The sequence below is a fragment of the Acanthochromis polyacanthus genome, chromosome 20, assembly GCF_021347895.1.
Source record: "Acanthochromis polyacanthus isolate Apoly-LR-REF ecotype Palm Island chromosome 20, KAUST_Apoly_ChrSc, whole genome shotgun sequence".
Classification (NCBI taxonomy): domain Eukaryota; kingdom Metazoa; phylum Chordata; class Actinopteri; family Pomacentridae; genus Acanthochromis; species Acanthochromis polyacanthus.
The window spans coordinates 19,792,830-19,814,351 of record NC_067132.1 but is presented as its reverse complement, the minus strand read 5'-3'; the positions used below and the strand labels follow the sequence as shown (position 1 = coordinate 19,814,351).

Sequence of the window (21,522 nt, the reverse complement as noted above, 5' to 3'; positions counted from 1 at the left end):
TATGATCCAAAGACTTCCAAAACAAAATCATTGACTGTGTTGATCAGCTCATGCACTGCTGAAGTGGGATTCTCAAAGAGGCAATTGTTGAGCTCACTTTGTACCTCCTCGTGGTTTGCCAGCCTAAGCGCTTTTTTTATTCACAAGACTTGCCGGAGCACAAGAGTTCATGGGACAGAACAAGCTGGCAGGCACAGATAATAGAGAGGCACAAAGAGGGATCTGTCAGAGCCCTCATATATTACATTCCAACAATGAACAGGACTCTGTGCATCCAAACCACAAGCACTGTTTACCTACTCGTACTTCAAAGTGTCCTGCCACTTTATATACAACTGGTCAGTAGCCAGAAAAAAGCATTTTTACATCCACAAAAGACTGATTATGCACGTATGTGAACCAGAATCTGCTTCGTTTGTGTATTTAATCTTTATTTGTCATTCATCATCACTCATTCAAGCATTGTACTGTTAAGGATTGATGCTTTTAGTCACCATAAGTTGGCTGACATGCTGTAAAACATCAGGTATTTCAGCAATGAGGACAAGAGTTGTGGTGTGATGCGGTGTGATGACAGTTTTAACCCTGTAGTGCAAAAAGATAGATGTGAGAGAACACACAGGACTGTAAATATAAATGGCAAGTCTGTACCCGACCGGGACAACACCCTAAACACATCAAATCATACTTAAGACTCCAGAATGCCACATGAAATCACACAACAGCATTAAGCAAGTGTAACTGCAACACCGCGAAACCTCACACCAGCACACACGTATCAACACTGGACCTTGTGCAAGTGTTTATTTTTAGGCAATGTTGGGAGAATTCCTTCCAAAGGTGTAGTTTCCACTTGGCAGGGAGCTGAATGAAAGTCACAAGAGCAGACACAGTGGCATACTTGTCAGACCGGTGTTGCTGTGGGTGTGGACTCAGAGCATATAAGAGGCTGATGGGTTAACTGCGCACTGTGTGTCTGCTCGGAGGGGGATGCCGGCTGGATTTTCCCTGCGAACAGGACAAACAGAGAAGTTTTATGGTCGGGATCAGTCCTGACGTACAGCGACTTGGAAAGGAGAAGAGGACTTTGGCACGGTGATTCATTTTGACTGTAATCAGAATGGAGGCAAACGGTACCGCTGGAAGACATGGTGAGTCGATCAGTGGCGGAGCTCAGATTTACAACTTTATTACTTATATTCAAGAGCACACCTATTGTTAATGTTTTCCATCTGTGCCATGTAGTGGAATAGTACACTTATGTTCATGTGTGAATGAAAAGTTTGGTCTTTTTAATAACTCACTAAGCATACAGACAGATCCTCACAAACACAAATCAAATGGGATTTTATAGAAGGCAAAATGTGGAAACAAATCACTGCTTTTAAACTATTTATGTGGTTTTCAGACACCAGATTTTTACTTCCCAATTTCATGTTCCTGCTTTATCTTGACAGCAAATGTGTCCTTCAGAAGTTCAGGGTGGGGGCCCTGCTTCTGTTTGCCGTTTCTGTTGCCAGGGGAATGTTATGATTCATAAAACAGGAGACTATTGGTGGTATTCAGGAGTCACAATCCCATATTTCGCTGTAATTTCCAGCTATAGTCAGTTGTGTTTTCGAGCATTTTCTAGTAAAAATCAGTGAACTGCAGAGATTTTAAAGAATGGAGTGGAGTCATTGTACAATTTATCCATGCAGACAGACTTATGAAACATTTCGATTTTGTGTTCATGTCCAATTTCAAGCCCAATGAACTCATGTCTGCACTTTTATTTCTCCCATAGGGTGGCGCTATTTCACAGCCCATGGGGTCAATGAGAATGGATGTAAATAATACTGCGGATTGTAATTGTGTTTAGATACCGTAGTAGGTTATGCAGGAGAGTTCAAAAAGAAAGATTCACTGACTTAAAAGTTGCTTTTATGCATAGTTACAAATGGTATAATGTAGGCAGTGCGTCTTTTTATTCTTTTAAAAACGGGAAATACTTCCTTGGAGTGACTAATAGTGTTGTCATTGTCTAAAATATGTGTGTCAAAGTCGTCCAGACCCACTCAAATGAAGATTTTAGCAACAAAATGAGAGTAAAATTGAAATAAAATTGCACAAACCTTCCCCCGATGGTGCGTAAAGTCGTCTCCAAAATGCGCACCGTTGGACAGTCACCGCTGCAGGGAATATAGCAGCTATAACAGTGCAGTAGATGAGTTTAGACCCGCCCCATGAGGGGAGAACTTCGTGGTGCTTGCTCCTCTTGCACACCGAGCAGGGATTAAACACCGACTGGGTATATATTTTTATACAGTTATAAAAAGTTTGTTTACGATGTCTTGTTTACACAAACGTCCGAAAAGGACAAAATCCCAGGAAGAGGCTTTGCAGGAGCAGCTGAGAAAAGTCGCACAAGAGAATGGAAAACGCCTAGGTGAGTCCCATGAAAGGTGCAAATGTGCCCGAGACGTGACGTGCGCGTTTGGTTATTTTGCCAACACAGACAGGCAGGGGCGCGCACAGACGCGTACGGGCGATGTTTGGATAACTTGGATTTGGGGATAGATCTCAATCTTGAATTGATCTCTAATTACAAATAGCAGGTCAAAACTTACGCTGGTGTTACCTGGAGGAAACATATGCATTGTACTCACACTCCTCGTTGCCTGGAGCGACGAATTATTTCCTTTGTGCCACGATGACAAGTCAGAGGCAGCTGCAGAACAGGGGACTTTGCGGTTGAAAGTGACTTGATGTTACATTTTCTGTCTTTCAAATGAAGGGACAAACAGAAGCCTTAAAAACTTGATGAGCTCAGGGGAAATCCTGTGGTCTTGTCTCCTGTCTCTTGTTTTTTCCCCTTTTTGGACAGAACAGCACATGGTCTTCTGTTTTTTAGTCATCCTGAATTAGAGAACACCATGGTAATAAGGGTCAGCTATCATAAAGTGAATGAATGAAACTACAAGAGCGCATATGAGCGAAATTCAACCTTCCAATGTAGAAGCACTAATTTTCTGCAGCTATTATTATTGGGCTTCATTTCAGTATCATGATCTGTGAAAAGTGTAAACTTATTCTTAGTCTCCTGAGCAGATCCTCTATGAACTGCATTTTTGCTTCAAATGCCACCTCCTAAACTTGACTCATGAGGAATATAAATGTTTTATGCCTCTCATGTCTTACACTCACATTGCCATGTGTCAGTTTTTTAAATGGGACTGTGTAAGTAGTCTCACACTGATCATTAGTGGCTTCTTCCGAATACATGTAAAGCAGAGTGTTGTGTTGTGCCCAATTGTAGAACACTAGATCCTTGTCAGTGTCAGTGTGTGTGAACCGTTATCATTATCTAGTGCCTCGAAGGCATCACTCCCTGACATTTGATTCTAATTCTTGGTATTTTCTTGCCCTAGCTTGCCTCAGAGCATACTGTGAGTTCAGAATCACTCCTTTCCATTTCCTTGCATCTGAAACTGATTACTGCTGAGAAAAAAAACAGTGACTCACTCACTTTTATGATTTGGGAAGTGTCACAAGTAAGAAACGTATTCGCGGTTCTTTTTCACGGTAAAGTAGATTACAAGAAAAAGGACTTGACAAACAAGCAGAAAGTGACACTTTAGACTGACGCCGTTAAGCCCCCCAGTCAGAAAGCCTGACAGAGCAGAGGCGGTGTTGGAACTGTGGAGCTGCCCTGCCTGGTCCTCCTCCCTGTCTGCCGGGAGGCCAGAGACTCATAAACAATCTCTGTGAGCTTGTGGTACAATCTGGGGGGGAAAAAATGTCTGTAATGTTGCGTTCCTGCCCACATTCCCAGCTGAGTTGTAGATACTTATTCTCAGATGCTCTTTGCTCGCCACTAGTATCACATTCAGCGATCATTTTAAACTTAAAGCTGCGTATAATCCCACCCACATACACTGACAAACACGAGCGTTGCCTCATAAATATCTGCACAGATGGAAAATACACATAAACATCGTCTCACCAGCACTGTGCCTGTTGTGGTTTCACACAGTGTCTTACAGGACTCGTGAATCATATTTTCAGCAGATAATACACACCCTTCCCAAGAAAGCCTTGCTCAGCAAAGTGCTGCACCTGGATGATAAGCCACTGGCACTGCTCATCTGAACTGTTGTGTGTTGTGCACTGTACAGCTGAGCGCAGGGGAACAGGTAGTGTGGGAAACAAAATGACTTTGACAGGACTCTGGATCGCACATTGAACAGCTGACTGTGCTCAGACTTGAGAGTAACACTTGCAAGATGCAAGATTCACTATTTAGTGTCATGTCAACTTCATTTATTAAAATTTGTCTTGGCACAAGCACAGTGGAGCCCACAGTACATAAAACAAGTTACACAGCTACAGTCTAACCCATAAAAAACATAAAAGCTTAAAACAAATGAGTAAAGCTAAATAAAGTGTAACGCATAAGAACACAATGGATAAAACTTAAGTACTTAGTTAGGTAATTGGCAGCAACATCTAACACCAGTTAAAATGCTTCAAGTGTATTAAAACATCTGCATTATTGCACATTTATTTAAAGCTGCCCAGTGCTGAGCTCAGAGAGTTAAGAAGGCGTTAAGGAACAGCATGTTGCTTGGCCTGCATGATATGAAGAGAATCTGCAATGTGCATGCAAGAACATTGTTCAATATTGTGATGACAATATGACTTAAACAAATAGCGATGTGTGCATATTAGCTTTATAGATAATGTGTCTTTCAACATAAGTAAGGGCACATTTAACATAGATCTCAAACACTGAAGAGGTGAAACATTTAAAACATGCTGTTCTTCCACCATTTGCACATTAATACCTCAACAATTTAGCAGAACATTCATTTAAATAAGACACTGTAACTAAAAAGGAAAGCAGTTTAATTTTACTTGTTCCCTAATACATCCCATCACATTTTCCAAGCGAACCTCACAGTTGCAATTTATTTGAGGGAAGCCGATGACTCACTGGGGTGCATGCACATGAGAATAAAACACTTTGCTATGTTAATAAAATGTCTTTATTGTATGTTCATATTGCGGTGATGCTGAAAATACAATTTATCAGTCACCACTTCATGTCACCATGGTGCAGCACCAAATAAAATGAGTTTAAAGTATTAAATTGAGTTAAAAACAAACATTTGAAGCATAAAATGTGATACATTTTATACTATATGATATATTTTTGTTAACTGTCCCTGGTGGTAAACACAAACTAGGGCTATAAGTGGACTTAAACAACATTTATGCTTCAAGGTATAAAGAACGGAAAGCAAGAAGAAGTCTGATGGTATTGTATAAGCAGGCTCCTTACTGGATAAAGCTGTCTTCACAATGTAATTAAATCCTATAAAAGGCCAAAACTAATGATGCTCCCAACACACATATATCAATAAATGTTTTTTTTTTTTTTACCCCATTTATGGGTTGAAAGTAAGAAAAAACTTTACTGAAAATACCGGTGTTTTCTTCTTGCGATATCTAACACAAAAAAGCACATTTACTTATAAAACCTGCGTTCCTCTAATTGTCACCACTCCTGCAGGTTTGGAAGGAGACGCAGACCTCCAGTTCCTTTTGATCGGCGGTGAGCTGGTCAAGATTCGCTCCAGCTCCTGGAAGAAGAATCGCTTCTACAAACTGCAGGAAGACTGCAGGACCTTGTGGCATGAGTCTAAGAAGACATTCAGGCGAAACCAGACCTGTGAGTGGTGTCTCAAACTTCATTTAAAATGCACAAAAATGAGAGGAATAACAGAAGCTCTGCATCCTGGTTTCAGTAATGTTATTGTACTTGTGCCGGCGACATCCTCCTGTCTTGTTGACCTGCGCAGCCTTTCGTTATTATGCTGTCAACTTGGGGAGCTCTTCTTTCAGATCTGAACAATGGCTTCTTGCCTTACAGCACAAACACACCCCTCAAATCCCACTAGAGGTGGAGAATAAGTGGTGGAACGGAAACAGCTCACACAGATAGTGTGGCGCGGCCAAAGTCAAACTGGAAAACCCTAGTGTGGATCCTCACTGTATGTTTGTCCATGTGTGTGAGAGAGAGATTATTGTCCTTCGATTTGTGGTTCAGTGATCCACTATCAGAGTGTGAATGTCTATATGTTATCTGTGTCTCTGGCAGCTCAGGTTTCCCTCCCATCCCAGCAACAGTTACTGCTACGGGGGCTGATAACCTCTGCCCCGAGCCTGCGCCTTGAACAAACACTGAGAACACAACAGACAGGCTGTTTTGTTGTTGGTTCTTTTAGATGATCTTTTTTGGAATTCCTGTCTTTATAGAGAAAGGGAAGAAAGTGCAGTTGAGGGTCTGGGGGGTTCGGGATTCGAACCAGGGACTCACGTCTTGACAACACTCATGTAGCATTACCACTCTGCCGCCATGTTGCCCAGACACATGTTTTTTTAACATGACCCCACTTGCTTCGAGACAGGCCTTTGGTTCACAGTCATTTCCTTGTTTACGGAAATAAGCTGCATTTTTTATTGCCTTCCTGTGGGCTTCAGCACAGCCACATTTACCAAACAGCTCTGAAGAGCTTTGGTTAAGGTAAGAGAGTGTGGGAGGACAGCTTGTATTGTTTCAGACGCTTTTTTGTTGAGATCCATCTGCTGCTCGGCTTCACTGAAGTGTAATTTGTCTGCTTGAAAAACACAAAGTAAGAGCACTGCTTTAGTGTGCTTATTATAAGAAGTTGGTGTTATGTTATCAATCTTTTTAGAACTTCTATTTCACCCTACATTTCACACACATTTCCTTTTGCTTATTGTCAATCCTGGAAGTGGGATTCCCTTTCTGTGAAGTTTTTCTTTATCCAGAGGTGTCATACGTTGAGGATACTTTAAAATATCTGAGACAGATCTTGCATTTTACACTTCAGACGTAAATTTAACTTGATTTGACTCAATATCAGGACACCTGATTGTAAATTTTCCAATATCTGCAATAAAATGTTTTAATTCTTGTTTCATACATGAAAATAGGCCAGAGAACTACCCTATTTTTTAAGTTTACATCAGGAAATATCTGATTAACTTATACATAAACATGTGTACTCTTTCCATTATTAGATGCTGTGGACTAGAGCTACAGCTGTTAGGTATTTGTTATATCTATCAAGTGGCAGAAAACAGCTAAAAATAATTCCCATAACAAATTCCCAGCGCCTAAGTTTACAAAAGCTAAATTTGAGTTTTATCAAAACATTACATTATCATACCAGACTAAGAAATTAGAAAAAGGACAGATTATTATAGCATCTCTGCTTTAAAAATAGCTAATGCAATACACTAATTATCCAAATAGCTGAAAGTTACTTCTGTATCACTTGACTGATTAATTAGTCAATGCGTTGTTTATCTCTTCTCCAGACAATGATTTTTTCGTACTCAGTCCTACATGCTTATATGTAATGGTTGTAAATCATCAATAATCAATCACTGAGGGACAGAAAAGTGCTCCACTCCTGAGCATGTCTTATTACAGCCAATAGATCTCTGTAAATCTCTGTTTTATTGGTCTGTCTTTTTTCAATGTCATCCAGTGTTTTTCATTTCCTCACTCAGACTTTCGGTCATTTTCACTTGAACACAAGGCAAACAGGTTCACTTCAGGTAGTTGTGAGGTCATTTTTTTACACACTTCTCAGATCAGAATTTGACTAAACGGTGTTCATGGGCTCACATGACTCTAACAGATAGTGTAAGTATGTGTTTTCATTCCATTCCTCAAAGTATATTTTGGGCCAGATTTTCAAAATCACATTGAAGTCAAGGACAAGGTGAACATTAACCTGCAGGTTAGGCCTCTCCACCCACACTGACCCACCCTCCAACTTCACACTTCCTCCAACTACTGAATCTCGTCTGTTTCTTCCCTTTGGAGAAAAGAATTTTTTCCAAACAGCAGCATGAACTTTGTTAGGCACTTACAGTACTCTCTTTGTGTAAAATTTCATGTGGTATTCAAGCAATGCCTGCGTGACACGGATGACATGACTCGGACATTGTGGTGAGTCTCTCCAGATTGGATTCTCTGAAACTGGTCCAAATTCACAGCCTTTGCTCTCTTTTCTTCTGCTTTATTGGAGGTAATGTGCACGCACAGATTAAACAAACACTCCCATTCTGGTGAGCGCGTTCGAGGTATTTTGTTCGCCAAGGAGTCAACTTAGGTTGGGCTCAAACTTGGGTGTGTTTTACCACACCACCTCCTCAAGTGCTGTGTTTTTCTTTTCCAACTAGCCTGACCTTTAGATTTATCCTGCCCCAAATAGTTTCTGATTCTCAGAGGAACAATCATCGCTCTTTATTAGGCTCTCTAGGGTCGGGATGTGAAGGGTATAAACACTGTGATTGTAGCCCAGCTATGACATATGGCCTCTTAACTAAGCCTGTAGTCTTTGGTGTTTTGTTACAAGGGCGGTTGTCGCCATTTAGCGTGATTACATCATGCGTGGTAGTGCATGCTCTTCCGTACATTAAGCTGCTCAACAAAAGAGCTGGCCTCCAATGTATGGGCCTAAATAGACTGCGTGTGCACAGACCTGCAGTATATGTTGTCTTTGTGTGGGTGATAAAATATTTGTAGCCCTGGAAATGTTGATTGAAGCATTTTATGAGCGCGTACGTTGCCCATGTTTGCCTGTTTGTAAGACGAGAAGATGAAGAGGAGGCCGGATTACTTCAAACTGCTGCAAAATGCAGTAATGAAATCTCCGTGGAATGTGTTTTGGTTGCCAACGCATCAGCAGATAACAACACAATGCTGGAGCAGCCACAGCGGAGCCCTCAGAGGACTTTAAAATCTCAAGTCTGTTTGGCCAAAATTGCACAATTCAGTTTTGTTGATAAACAAGATTCAGTAATGCATTTTGCAGCTGGGCATTTCATAAGACAAGAAGGCTGTTATGTAACTTCACCCATTTTCTTTTTGGATCCTCAGTGGAATCACTAGAATGGAGGAGAAATATTTGTAATTGCAATCAAGAAATATTTATCTTAAATTATCGCCCGACTCTGCTGCCCCTCTCAGCTCTGTTCAGCATTTTAGCATCTTCCAGCTCATTGTTTTGGCTTTATGCCTCATAAAGTCACTGTTGTGCTTCATCCTTACATCTATTTTTAGCAGCAGACAACTGTTTTTACTGATAAAGCCCTGATAGGCTGCACACTGCCCACACTGTGCCAAACAACAGACAGACTAGCGACTAACCGGTGCACACAGTGGAGTGTTTAGCAGCTACTTACCACATTGGATGGCCAAAAACACTACTACAAATGACTGCTAATGTTGTTGTCTCTCTGCTGGATGTGTAAATATGGAACAGTTTGCTAACACATTCGCCATTAACTACTAGGTCCATGTTTTGTCTTGTTCTGCTGCTGTCATTTAGCCAAAATCTGGCATTGTTGCATAAAATTAAACTTTGACTTCATCTTACAGAAAATTTCACATGATCAATGGTTGTCGGTCAGAAGAAATAGGCTTCTTCCTGTAGACTTGTGAGCGAGGCCACGGAAATTAATGACCACACAGACAACAAAAGCCTTCCTGTTATAACATGTAAAAACGGTTGACGTTGGGAGAAAAACTCTGCTACCACAAGATACTGACTTGTCTAAGGAAGTACTGTTCGTCTAAGGATAACAGACTGAAAACTGTGGTTCTAACAAACACCCTGTTGTCCAAACAGTCTCCATCGATGACATTGAATCAGTGCGCAAAGGCCGTCAGTCTGAGGGCCTCAAAAAACACACCGACCCCAGCGTTGAAGAGCAATGCTTCTCCATCATCTTCAAGGGCCGCAAGAAGAATCTGGACCTGATGGCAGTCAGTGTGGAGGAGGCTAATCGGTGGGTCAGTAGCCTGGAAAAGGTAAAGAGGACCATCGGCAACCTCAGCCGCCAGCAGAAGAGTGAACAGTATCCTAAACAAAGTGAAATGTGTTTGCATGTCTATGGTTTGTTAGTTTTTTTGGGGTAGGGATATCGTGATAACCAAATCCTTACATCTAAATATCAGCTGGATAATCAACTGCATGCGGAAAGCCGACAAGAATGAAGACAACAAGATGACGCTGAAGGAGCTGAAGCACTTTCTGCGACAGATCAATGTTGAGGTCGATGACATGTACGCGGAGGAGATTTTTAAGGTGAGCTGCTCTCGGAAATTTCATTCATGATCCATGATGTCGAGCACATTTGATGATCACAATTCAACCCTGTTGTGTCTGTTATATAGAAATGTGACAAGTCCAATTCAGGCTCCCTTGAAGGCGCAGAGATCAAACACTTCTACGACCTGTTGACTCACCGCGAGGAGATCGACGTGATCTACGGCAAATACGCTCAAGCACAAGGCCAGATGAGCCTCAGAGATCTTCTCAACTTCTTGCTGAATGAGCAAAGGGAGGATGCGACGGTGGAGGACGCTTCCAAGCTGATCGAGAAATACGAGGTGGACGAAACAGGTAGAGTTCAGTTGAATCAGGATCATTTACACTGTTGACATAGTATTAGAGCTTCGTTTTGCAGGTCACATTCCACTTATCATGCCCATCATCATCTGTACAGCAAAGCAGAAGAAGCACATGACCAAAGACGGCTTCCTGATGTATCTGCACCATGAGGAGGGATCCATCCTGAACCCAGCACACATACCTGTGTATCAGGACATGAGCCAGCCCCTCAACCATTACTACATCTCCTCCTCACACAACACATACCTGATGGAAGACCAGCTCAAAGGGCCCAGCAGCACGGAAGCCTACATAAAGTAACTATTTTTCATATAAAAAGCTGCTTGACGGTGAACTTTTTCCAATTTTTCTCACTATGGATCTTAGGTAGTTGACCCTTTTCAACGAGGTAGCCTTAGGAACTACAAGTACTTTTTGCACATGCTGTTGCACCTAAACAGCTTGTAGATTTAGGGAATAAAGACTCGTGATAAAGAATAAAGTTGTTTCCTCTTGCACCTGCATGTTTTAGCACTAACAACATATTCTTAACAATAATTTTAGAAGAAATTCAGATTTCCAGATCCAAATCTTTGTGATTTCAGTGTCTGCATCCAGTTGGCCTGAATGATGTACACAAATTGAAATCTCGAGGTTTGTGTTAGCCTATCTCAAAGGGCGTTCATCTTAAAAGCAGGAATTTTATTGGAGGCATGTGATGTAAAAAGACCAACAGAGATCTGTGTGGTGTGTCGGTGGTCATGGCTGTTTTCTTCCCTTGCAGAGCGCTGACAAAGAGTTGCCGCTGTGTGGAGCTGGACTGTTGGGACGGCGCTAACGGAGAGCCTGTCATTTATCACGGCTACACGATCACATCCAAAGTGCTCTTCAGAGATGTCATCAGCGCCATCAAAGACTACGCCTTCAAAGTACGTGGGACGTTTTAACACCTGTGGGACTGGATGTATCAGGCGGCTGATTGGTGACTGCATTGCACCGGATCAAGTCAGAAGCTTCACCTTAACGTTGCTTTCTTTGTTTTCCAGACGTCTGACTACCCAGTGATTCTGTCGCTGGAGAACCATTGCAGCGTGGAGCAACAGAAGCTCATGGCCCATTACCTGATCTCCATCCTGGGTGATGCTTTGGTCACAAAGCCCCTTGGCGACACCATGCCCACCAACTTCCCCTCGCCTGAGGTGTGTGATTCCTAAGACCCCTTGTACTCACCATGTGTGGCGCCTCACTTTTTACATCCTCTAAAATAATCACCGAGAGGAAAACCACTCCTTAAAATTCCACCTCTTAAGTTAATTAATCGCTCTGCCAGATTTTTCGTGTTCCTGTTTACTTTAATGTGATTGGCAAATTTGTCTGGGAAAGGAAGCTAATGAGATTTAAGTAAAACCCATCCTCATTATGTGAGCAACAAATGCACCACTACGGCATAATCAAAACACCATCAATCTTCAGCTTCTGCTCCTCCTCCTCCGTGTGCAGGTACTACAAAGCAGTTTTGCCGTTTATTGGCTTGTCTCGCTTGTAGAACAGTTGCTAATTAACTAATAAGCTGCTGGTAGATCTGATAGCGGCGAGAGTGAGTGTTTGAGAAAACGCCTTGTGTGATAAGAGAGGTTGTCTGTCAGTGGAGTTTAATTCGTGTGTGAGGGTTTAGAGCTTGTGCAGGTCTGTAAAGGGTGCACACAGCCATTTCATATTCTTTTAGTCTTGTTCTGCTTTGAAGGAAGTGTGTGATCAGTGTTGTCTGTTTGGCAGCAAGCGAAAATTACTGGGCTGAATTTCAAGAAATATGGTGCAGAGGTGGAGCATGAGCACAGAAAGAACTCATTAAATTTTGGTGCAGGTTAAGAACATTTTCGTTAAAATTCCAAACAGGACTTTGGTTGTTCTAGCGTATTTCATTCACCTACTCTAGCGTATAGAGCCAGCGTATTAGGAACGTATGAACTTTTTGGGCATACGCTGAAACACGTTAGGGGTACGCTGGAATACGTTTCTACTATGCCGGGGTACGTCGCTGTACGCTGATGTACGCTGACGGCCAAAAGATTTTTTGAACATGCACAAAAATTTTCAGCGTATGCCAACGTATGCATTTTACGCTCCTCATACGTTCCTCATACTCTGAACACGCTAGAGGTACGCTGAAGGTACGTTACTCATACGTCGAGTACGCTTCTCATACGTTGAAATTGAGAGGGTCAGGAAACCTAGTGTTAGAGGAGCATATAATGAACGTGTGTCTGACGTGTGTCTAACGAATGGCTAAGGTTATAATGGTAGTTCTAATGACAGTCTAATGTACTCAACTTATGCCTAACGTGTTCTGAGCGTACAGCCAACTTATCCCATGCGTATTTCCAGCGTATGTGGGGTATATAAAGTCTCACATTTCCAAATCTGTATCAGTTTGTACCAGCAGTTCAGAGATGGAGGTTGCTGTGCTGCAACATCACCAAGATTTGTTATAGTTGGCAGTTCAGTATGCTAGACACAGAAGAAGAAGGCGTAGAATGAGACGTGCAATCTGGGTGAAACCTTGGATCGGAAGGCTGTGTCAATTTGGCCTTTATGACCAGCTTATGGTTAATGAGAAATGAAGATCAGAGAGCCTTCAGGAACTTCCTACGCATGCCTCCAGAAATGTATGATGAACTGCTGGACAGGGTTGGTCCCAACATCACCAGCTGTGTACGCTCATCATACGTTAGGCTGACGTTCCGCATACGTTTCTCATACGTCGGAGGTATGCTGATATACGTTACTCATACGTTGGTATACGTCCAAATACACATCACATCACATACGCTGACATACGCTGACATACGCTATGCGTACGCTATTCATAGGCTGACGGTACGCTAGGCTCACATTACTGTAACGGTCATTAACCAAAAATCGACCTCATACGCTGAAAAGTTGTGCGTATAACCAATTTTTCTAAATATTCTATACGTTCCTCATACGCTGGCTCTATACGCTAGAGTGTGACAGGGCTTTTAGATAGTTAATCCTTTCCTTTTCTTTTCTTCATCTCTTTGCAGTTTTTAAAGCTTTGATTCAGTTCTTCTTGTTCCATTTCAGTCATATTTCTTGTAATTTTCTATTCATCTTTCCTCTTTGCAAAAAAAATAAATCTGCAAGCTGAGCGGAAAACAAATTCTGAGAAAGACACAAAGACAGCAGAAATAAAAAATGCTTCAAATGTAGCGCCCATGGAATGAATGCCTGTGGCGTTGCTAGCCTCAAAGGAACTTTTAATTGTGCATTCCAGGACCTTTTCCTTTCCGTCATTGGCTGCTTCGAGGGTGTGGCCAGCAGTCACCAATAACACATGCTTTTGGCCATTAAATCGAAAAAAATGTGCCTCCCTGCATTAATACACTGTGACATAAAAACATATTTTGTCTGTCTCTGCAGGAGCTGAAGGGCAAGTTCCTCATCAAGGGAAAGCGACTGAACAAACTGGATGCAATCTTCAACAACAACAACACCATAGAGGAAGGCACAGTGTCAGAGGAGGACGAGGCTGCAGACTGTGAGAACGGCCAAAAAGCAAACCCGAAGGTGGGTTTAAAGCTTCTAATGCACCGGTAGGAAGCTTTAAAATGTATCTTTGTTATTACATCATATTGGTCTTTGTCCTGTTTCCTTTCAGAAATCAAAGATCAAACTTGCCAAACAGCTCTCAGACATCGTCGTCTACTGTAAGAGTGTTCACTTCAACGGCTTTGAGCACGCCAAAGACAGCCAAGGCTTCTATGAAATGTCATCCTTTAAGGAGAGTAAAGCTTTCAACCTGGCGGAGACCTCAGGTAATCTGGCATGTCAGACTTAAACAACAAACTTATATGTGGTTTCTCATTAGCAAACTGTTGTTAAGGCATCAGTGTTTTATTGTGTTCTCGTAGCTACTGCCTACATCCATCACAACATGGACAAACTGAGCAGGATCTACCCTGCTGGCTCCAGAACCAACTCCTCCAACTACAACCCTGTACCCATGTGGAATGTCGGCTGTCAAATTGGTACGTTCCAACGAGGAGAAACCAACTCATCAGTGCACTAGAAGCAGAGCAATGGCTTCACACTCTTTTCTCTCTGACTTGGTTTTAGTTGCGCTGAACTTCCAGACTCCCTCCAAGGAGATGCAGCTAAACCAGGGTCGGTTTCTGACAAATGGCACTTGCGGCTACATCCTGAAGCCTGAATTCCAGAGAAGCCTGTCCTCTCAGTTTGATCCCAACACACTCGCCAAAGGGCCGTGGCTGAAGCGGAAGACCTTTTACATCATGGTGGGAGTTTATTGCTAAAAATGGGTGTTTGTTAGACTTGCCCTTTGGGAGTTTTCTGCTCTGTTTGCATTCGGTGCTATTTGCTTGTTTCCCCTGAGGCTTCACAAACTTGCTCAAAATAAATGGAAAAAAAATATTGGCAAAGGCAAGTGTTTGGAGAAAAAATTGTTTACCTCCTTGTTTGGTTGCACTTACTGGGGAACTATTTGCAGAAGCATTTTTGTACCATGACCAGAGGCCAAAGAAGTACTCAGATCTTTAAGTAATAGTAGAAAAACAACTGTGTACAAGAAATAAAAGTTGGGCTGTACACATACACATATGTAGAAAAGCATGAAAATGTCCTTAAAGTATCGTTTAAGTAAAAGCATGCATTCTGCACAATGGTATAGGGTTATTGTAGTTTAATTGTAGATACAAATTGTGGTAATGTTGCAACTGGTGAAGACAATTTTAGTTAATATAAAATTAAATATGATCATTGATTATTAGTTCATTATATTTTGGATAAATGATAAGAGTTTGCAAAGTAATGTGAAATAAATATAGCAGATTTTAAGGTTTTTTTGTTCTTTTTTTTTTTTTTTTTTACCACTAATCATGTTAACTGTGTGCAGACGTTCTGCTTGAATTTGTATTTGACTGATCATGATTCTGTTCTGCTGCAAATTTTATTCTGCATCTTTGCTTCTGTTATATGCATTTTTTTCTACAATACTACAGGTGATCACAGGTCAGCAGCTACCAAAAATCAACAAGGACAAACACAAATCCATCGTGGACCCTCTGGTGAGAGTGGAGATTCACGGCGTCCCTGCAGACAACGCCAGCAAGGAGACGCACCACATTGACAACAACGGTGAGCGTCACACACAGAGGAAATGTCGCTCGTACACGAAGAAAATAAAAAAAATATTCAGTATCTACATCATAATCCATCCCTGCAGGCTTCAACCCGATGTGGAATGAGAACTTCCAGTTTGACATCCACGTCCCGGAGCTGGCCATGCTGCGGTTTGTGGTGGAGGACTATGACTCAACATCCCAGAATGATCTCATCGGGCAGTACTGTCTGCCGCTCACCAGTGTACAGAATGGTAAGAAAGGCCAGATGTTACAGACAATCTGCTGTATTAAAGTGTCAGGATGGTAGACAAAGAGAGTGATGACTGAACTATCAAGGTGTTGAACCATTTCACAGATTTAAATAGAATTATTTTTCATTGTGGCCTTTTTGTTTCCTTTGTGCGGATCTTATGACTCATTTGCTGACCAAGCTAACTTCTTTTTTCCAGGTTATCGCCACGTCCCACTGCTCACCAAGAGAGGCGACGTCATCTGCTCCGCCGGACTCTTTGTGCATCTCATGCTCTTGGACGCCCAGTAGACTCATAAAAAGCCTTAACACCAGCAACAGCATTTTTTTAAAGCAAACTCCACTAGATTTTATAGCTAAATAACACAACTCTGATCAAATATTTCAAAAGCATCTTAATGCAGAAAGCATTATTGGGATTGCCAAGCCACAGCTGCTGACTCACGGTTACATGTGACATTTTCTGTTGTGTAATTTTAGATTTTTTTACACTTCTGGTTTGGTTGAGTGCTCCTGTATTGTAACGAAGCAAGAATGAATGAAAGCGTGTGTGAAAGCAGTGAATGAGAAGTGCAGGGGATTATTTCAAGGAAGCTATTACACTGTGTTTGCCATACAGAGGAGGAATATATTAAGTAAAGTGAGTTTTGTGTGATTTGCAGCACAAGATACTTGCCGTGTAATTTTTGAATAGATCCTTTTAGACTTTCTGACATCTTCCTTCAGGATCATATGAATCATCCTCATGAAAACAAAGTATTTGTTAGGAAATGCAAAAAGCATCTGACTTGTTTTGTTTTTTCATACTTTATCAGACTAGGACAAACTTTGATTTATACCTCTCCAGTCTTAATGCCATAATAATGAGTCTGTAGCTCAGTATAAGATTTCAAAATGTAAATGTTGTATCCATGTGTATGTCTGTGTGCTTCTGCCCTTCTGTCAAAATGATTTGAATGACTGCTTTATGTTCTTGTACATATCTTTCAAACAGACTAAAAATGCTTTAAACTTATATTTTTTGACAATATAAGGAGCACATCAAGTAAATTTCCCACACATGCTTCTGATCTGAACATAACAAACCTTAATCCACTTTATCAAACAGGTTGTTTCAGTGTATCATACTTTACTATGATAAATGACTCAGTGCCTTCAGTATGTCATTACTTATCTGCATTTTGCACTACCTGCCAAATAAAACCAGCCCGAGTCCCTCCCCTTTCTGTGTTTATTCATTGTATAAGATGATTCATTTAGCCATGGCATGTGATCATAATGTGTAGCATAGCATAGTGTGATCAGCTTAAAACATTTAGAATACAGTTAAATATAAAGCAGCACAATTTAAAATAATCTTAAAAGGAAGCATCAGTCATGTGCTTTAAATTAGATGCTTCATATCACAATCGTATTCAGAAGCTAATTCTGCTAAACGTGTAATCATAATAACTTAGCTGATGGTTGGACAAAGTGTGACTTTGTTTCTCCGATTTACTCTACAGCAGTTTGGTTTGGGCTTAGTTTTCTCAGCGTTCCACTGAGGCAGGTTTTACAGTGTACGACAGTGACTCCTTCTCAGAAAAGTCCTGCTTTCTTCTTCAAGTCATTCTGGCGCCACTTGGGCAGGCGGTGGAAGTCCAGGCGAGTCGTGCCGAGCAGTCTCTCGAAGTCCGCGTCAGACAGGTAGTCCTGCAAGCAGAGCAGAGGACGGAGCAGTTAGACTGACCTCCACTGTACACTGTATGTCATTACATCAGGTTACAGTATGAGACAGTAGACCACTGGGTATGAGAAAGAGTCTCCACCCTTATTTATTTAGGATCAACACACACTAAAAGAGACATTGTGCTTTATGTCTATTTGTGGGTTTATTTTCTCTTTGTTGTCATTTTCTATTCCTTTTTGCAGTTTTTTTGTTTGTTTTTGGAGTCATTGCATTTCTGTTTTAGGTTGTTTTGTATCTCTGCAGTCATGCTAAGTATTTTTGTGGCTGGTTTTTGTTTCTCTGTAGTAATTTTGTCTCCTTTTCTGGTTGTTTTATGCCTCTTTGTATTCATTTAATGTCTCACTGTAGTTATTCTCTTCATTTTTGTGACTAGTTCTGTGCCTTTCTGTAGTCATGTTGTGTTTCACTGGAGCTGTTTTGTATTTTTTGGTGGTTGTTTTGTGCCAAACGTAATCATTTTGTGTCTTAATGTGGTTGTTTTGTTTCACTCTGTAGTCATTGTGTGAGTTTTATTTTGTGTCTGTATTCATTTTGTGTCTTTTTGTGGTTGTTCTGTGTCTGTAGTCATTCTGTGTTTCTCTGTAGTTTTGTTTTATTTTGTTGTTGTTTTGTGTCAAACTGGAGTCATTTTGTGTCTTTGTGGTTGTTTTGTGACTCTATAGTCATTTAGTATATTTTTGTGGTTGTTTTGTGTCTCTTTGCAGTCATTTCATATCTCACTGTATCCCTCTATATATGTTTGTGGTTGTTTTGTGTCTCTCTGTAGCATTTTGTGCCTTTTAGTGGTTGTTTTGTATATCTTAGTGGCTAGTTTGTGTTTCAGTGCGAGCGTTTATGTCTCTCTTTGTCATTTCATGTCTCTGTGTTGTTATTTTGTGTTTTGCTGTGGTTGTTTTGTCTCTCTGTGCAGTCATTTTGTATCTTTTTAAGGATGATTTGTGTCTCCCTATAATTATTCAGTGTCTGTGTCCAGTCTTTTTGTGATTGTTTCAAGTCTCTGTAGTTATTCTGCATCCTTCTGTGCTTATTTTTCCTGTATTTATGGGGCTGTTTTATGTATTTTGGTCTGTTTTGTGTCTCTCTGTTATCATTCTGTTTTTCTGTCTATTCATTTTGCATGTCCATGTAGTCATTTTGTGTCTCTCTGTAGCCATTTTGTGTGTTACTTCCGTACTGTCGGTTAGAAAACTGCAGCTGAACCTCTTATGTCATTCAAAGTTGCCACAGAAGATCAACACTGTATCCACTGCATAGAAAATACATGATACAAAATATTGCATGAAACCATTTGACACAATAGCTAATGTAAATAGCTATATGTGAATGCAGTGTTGATGAAGCCTCAGCTGGCTGTTATTGGATTGGATTCCACATGTGACATACTCTACAAGTCATGTCAACAGTCACTTCTGGCCCAGGAGGCCCACTCACTAATCCACTAATTCTCATCATTTGTAACAATAATTATCATACAGTGTTTTTCTCCTTTTTGCATAAAACCCACCTCCTTCTGGGTGGGGTCCACTCCATCTGGCAGGTCACTAGGATCCTGGTTGATGAGGAGCTTTGGGTTCACATACGTCCCACTGCCACTGCTGTGTGACAACCAGGGCGCAGAGGGCGATTCTCTCGGGCTGGTCGGGGTCCTTGGGGTGGACGGGCTGGAGGGAGTAGAGGTTTTGGAGGACTGACCAATCCCATGGACCCTGTAGAGCGGAGGGGAGCTCACGGGGCCCCCTGGAGCCCTGTAACTACCTTCACTCACCCTTGAAGGACCCTTATCCACAGTAGTGATGTTCAGGCCCTGCAGATGTACGTTTTAGAGATCACATTATGAAGCATTTTTAGTGAAGACATCCTGAACGGGACTCTCGGGTTATCTTATTAGAAGCATTAGTGGTCATTACATTGATGACATTAGCACATTTATTCAATTAATGTTAGGATTAGTGTCAGTCAATCACTTACGACAGTGATCTGTGCGAGAGATTCTGCATCATTCAGCTTTTTTCTGAATTCCTCATAGGAGTTGCCTCCCTGTTGAGAAAATCAAGTGTGCAGGATTGAAAATTAGTAAACATGCGGGGTCTTCTTCATCCCCTGTCAGTCCATTAAATCATCCACATGTGACCGCGTGTTGCTCCTAACTTCGAAAATGATTCGTGAGATTATTCATAGAATCCATGTGTTATTTTCGACTCTTTTCCGTAATCAGTCGATGGGCGTGTTAGTGTGATGGAAATTCATAATGTCTTGAACATGCTGTATAAGTCTATTAATAACCTCAAAGAAAGGCTATTCAACTTACGCTCCACTTGTGAGGATCCCATGCATTGAACCAGCCAGTGAAAGTGAGCGGCTCATATCCCTGCTTGATAAAGATGATGGGTGTGTCGGGGTCACGGCCCGCTGGGTGGAACCTCAGGTACTCCTGGGCGCTGTTCCACGACTCCTTGGTCTCGGTCTGATTGGCAAATTTTCCAACCCACAAGAAAATCTGAGGAGATTCAGAGAAAGAAAGCAAGACAAAGAGAGAGAATAACACAATGAATCTGTTGCAGAACGTATTGTACACGGCAGCTTTTATGACCAAGAAGTACTCTTAATCACAAAAAAGCACTTAAAGTTCAACTTCACTGCTACTTTATGGAGTACTTTATTTCTACCTTGCATTTATCTGACATTATAGCTGCTAGTTATTTCTGTATTAGATAGATTATTTATGATGGAATTTATAAATCCGGATGTGTTCATTGTTCAGCCAAAACTTTTATTAAACAAAGTCTCAAAAATACTAATTCAAACACCTAGGGTTTCATATAGTACTGCTCTAAGGAACCGAACCTGTCAACTTGCACGGTGGAGGCATCATCATTCTTCTTCAGAAATGGTTTCAGTTCAAAGAGGTATTATTAAATCTTGTGATGGTTGAACAGTGAGGAAAAAAAGCAGATGTGAGCTGGTGTGCTCGAGCTGCAGCCCACAGGGAGGCGAGAGGTGGGACAATTAGCACATTCTACACTAAACAATTAGCACAGCAGTTTGCATCATTCTTGCATCATTCTTTGAAGTTATGACAACTTATAATGTAATTATGTTCAAACAAACTACACTGAGAAAAAGAAAAGCGATTCCTCTACAGTCAAAGGTATTTAAATGACCAGTTTTGACGTCTGAGAGTGTATGTTAAGATAGAGCAGGAAGCTTTAAAATCCTAAAATAAAGAAAAGTTATCGAGCCAATTTCATTGTAATCCCAATTTGATTTTAGTAATAATGCAAAAAATTTGAGTTTAAATGAAATTGATTCAATTACCAACACTATTACACCAACATAACTCATCTAAATAATGTTTAAAAGTAAACAGGAAAGATAAATAAATACTCAATATGTAACTTTGATACACAAAAGTGACTTTTTAGGGGATAAATCAATGATTGAAGAGACACTTTTAAAACTTCTAAAATCAAAATTTTTCATACTTGTTCAGGCTTTTGTTTTAAGACTAAGAGACTAATTTCAAGAGCTGAAAACACTCTGGAATGGGCCACACAACTTGTGTTATTCTACCTTTTGCTGACGACACGTCTGTATTTGTAGATAGACAATTCATGCTGATTTGTTAAATATGTAGCCAAGATACAATTAGTTTAGCTTAGCAGGGAGAAACAGCTAATATATCTCAGTCTTAAGGTAAGAAAACCCAGCTACCAGCATCTCTAGAGCTCATTATTAACAAGATAAACATTGTTGTTGGATATAAACAAAAGTAGGTTGTGGTTTTACATGGAGTGGGACAGAGCTGCAGAAGCTGTTTACACTCAGTTTCAAGTGTATTCAACTGAATTATTGCATGAGAAAAGTAGGCCCACACAATGACATCAAGTTGACAGAGATGTTTGT

General features: G+C 40.9%; 2 protein-coding genes and 1 long non-coding RNA gene across 4 annotated transcripts in view; 1 reads left to right on the top strand and 2 right to left on the bottom strand.

The window, feature by feature from the left end:
• Positions 1-410: 410 nt before the first annotated feature.
• On the bottom strand, positions 411-2,228 carry LOC127531320 (uncharacterized). The gene is made up of 2 exons (XR_007938389.1): positions 2,115-2,228; positions 411-1,008 (listed from the first exon to the last, which is right to left on the bottom strand). It is a non-coding gene; the product is annotated as an uncharacterized LOC127531320 (long non-coding RNA).
• plcd1a (phospholipase C, delta 1a) lies at positions 927-17,112 on the top strand. Of its 2 annotated transcripts, none has more exons than XM_022209727.2 (15): positions 927-1,151; positions 5,555-5,713; positions 9,714-9,942; positions 10,043-10,172; positions 10,262-10,490; positions 10,594-10,795; positions 11,263-11,407; positions 11,525-11,677; positions 13,920-14,066; positions 14,158-14,314; positions 14,411-14,527; positions 14,616-14,794; positions 15,518-15,653; positions 15,742-15,891; positions 16,090-17,112. In XM_022209727.2, the coding sequence occupies exons 1-15, from the start codon at positions 1,121-1,123 to the stop codon at positions 16,179-16,181; spliced, it is 2,256 nt and encodes a 751-aa protein (XP_022065419.1). In that variant the 5' UTR covers positions 927-1,120; the 3' UTR covers positions 16,182-17,112. The 2 variants fall into 2 exon arrangements, with proteins under 2 accessions (XP_022065419.1, XP_022065418.2); XM_022209726.2 differs by lacking the exon at positions 927-1,151 and adding an exon at positions 2,223-2,428.
• Positions 17,104-21,522, bottom strand: part of vill (villin-like) — a 19,296-nt gene continuing 14,877 nt past the window's right edge. The window contains exons 17-20 of the mRNA XM_051940365.1: positions 19,928-20,116; positions 19,588-19,656; positions 19,124-19,423; positions 17,104-17,582 (exon numbers count right to left, since the gene is read on the bottom strand). Of these exons, the coding sequence (XP_051796325.1) occupies positions 17,469-17,582; positions 19,124-19,423; positions 19,588-19,656; positions 19,928-20,116 (672 nt within the window). The 3' untranslated portion in view covers positions 17,104-17,468. The remainder of the gene's footprint in view (positions 17,583-19,123; positions 19,424-19,587; positions 19,657-19,927; positions 20,117-21,522) is intronic.

Bases quoted from the DNA above. Each gene is read 5' to 3' on its own strand.
- plcd1a (XM_022209726.2), top strand. From the start codon at position 2,329: ATGTCTTGTTTACACAAACGTCCGAAAAGGACAAAATCCCAGGAAGAG. The intron at 14,067-14,157 runs GTGGGTTTAAAG...GTTTCCTTTCAG, and splicing joins GCCAAAAAGCAAACCCGAAG to AAATCAAAGATCAAACTTGC. The intron at 14,528-14,615 runs GTACGTTCCAAC...ACTTGGTTTTAG, and splicing joins GAATGTCGGCTGTCAAATTG to TTGCGCTGAACTTCCAGACT.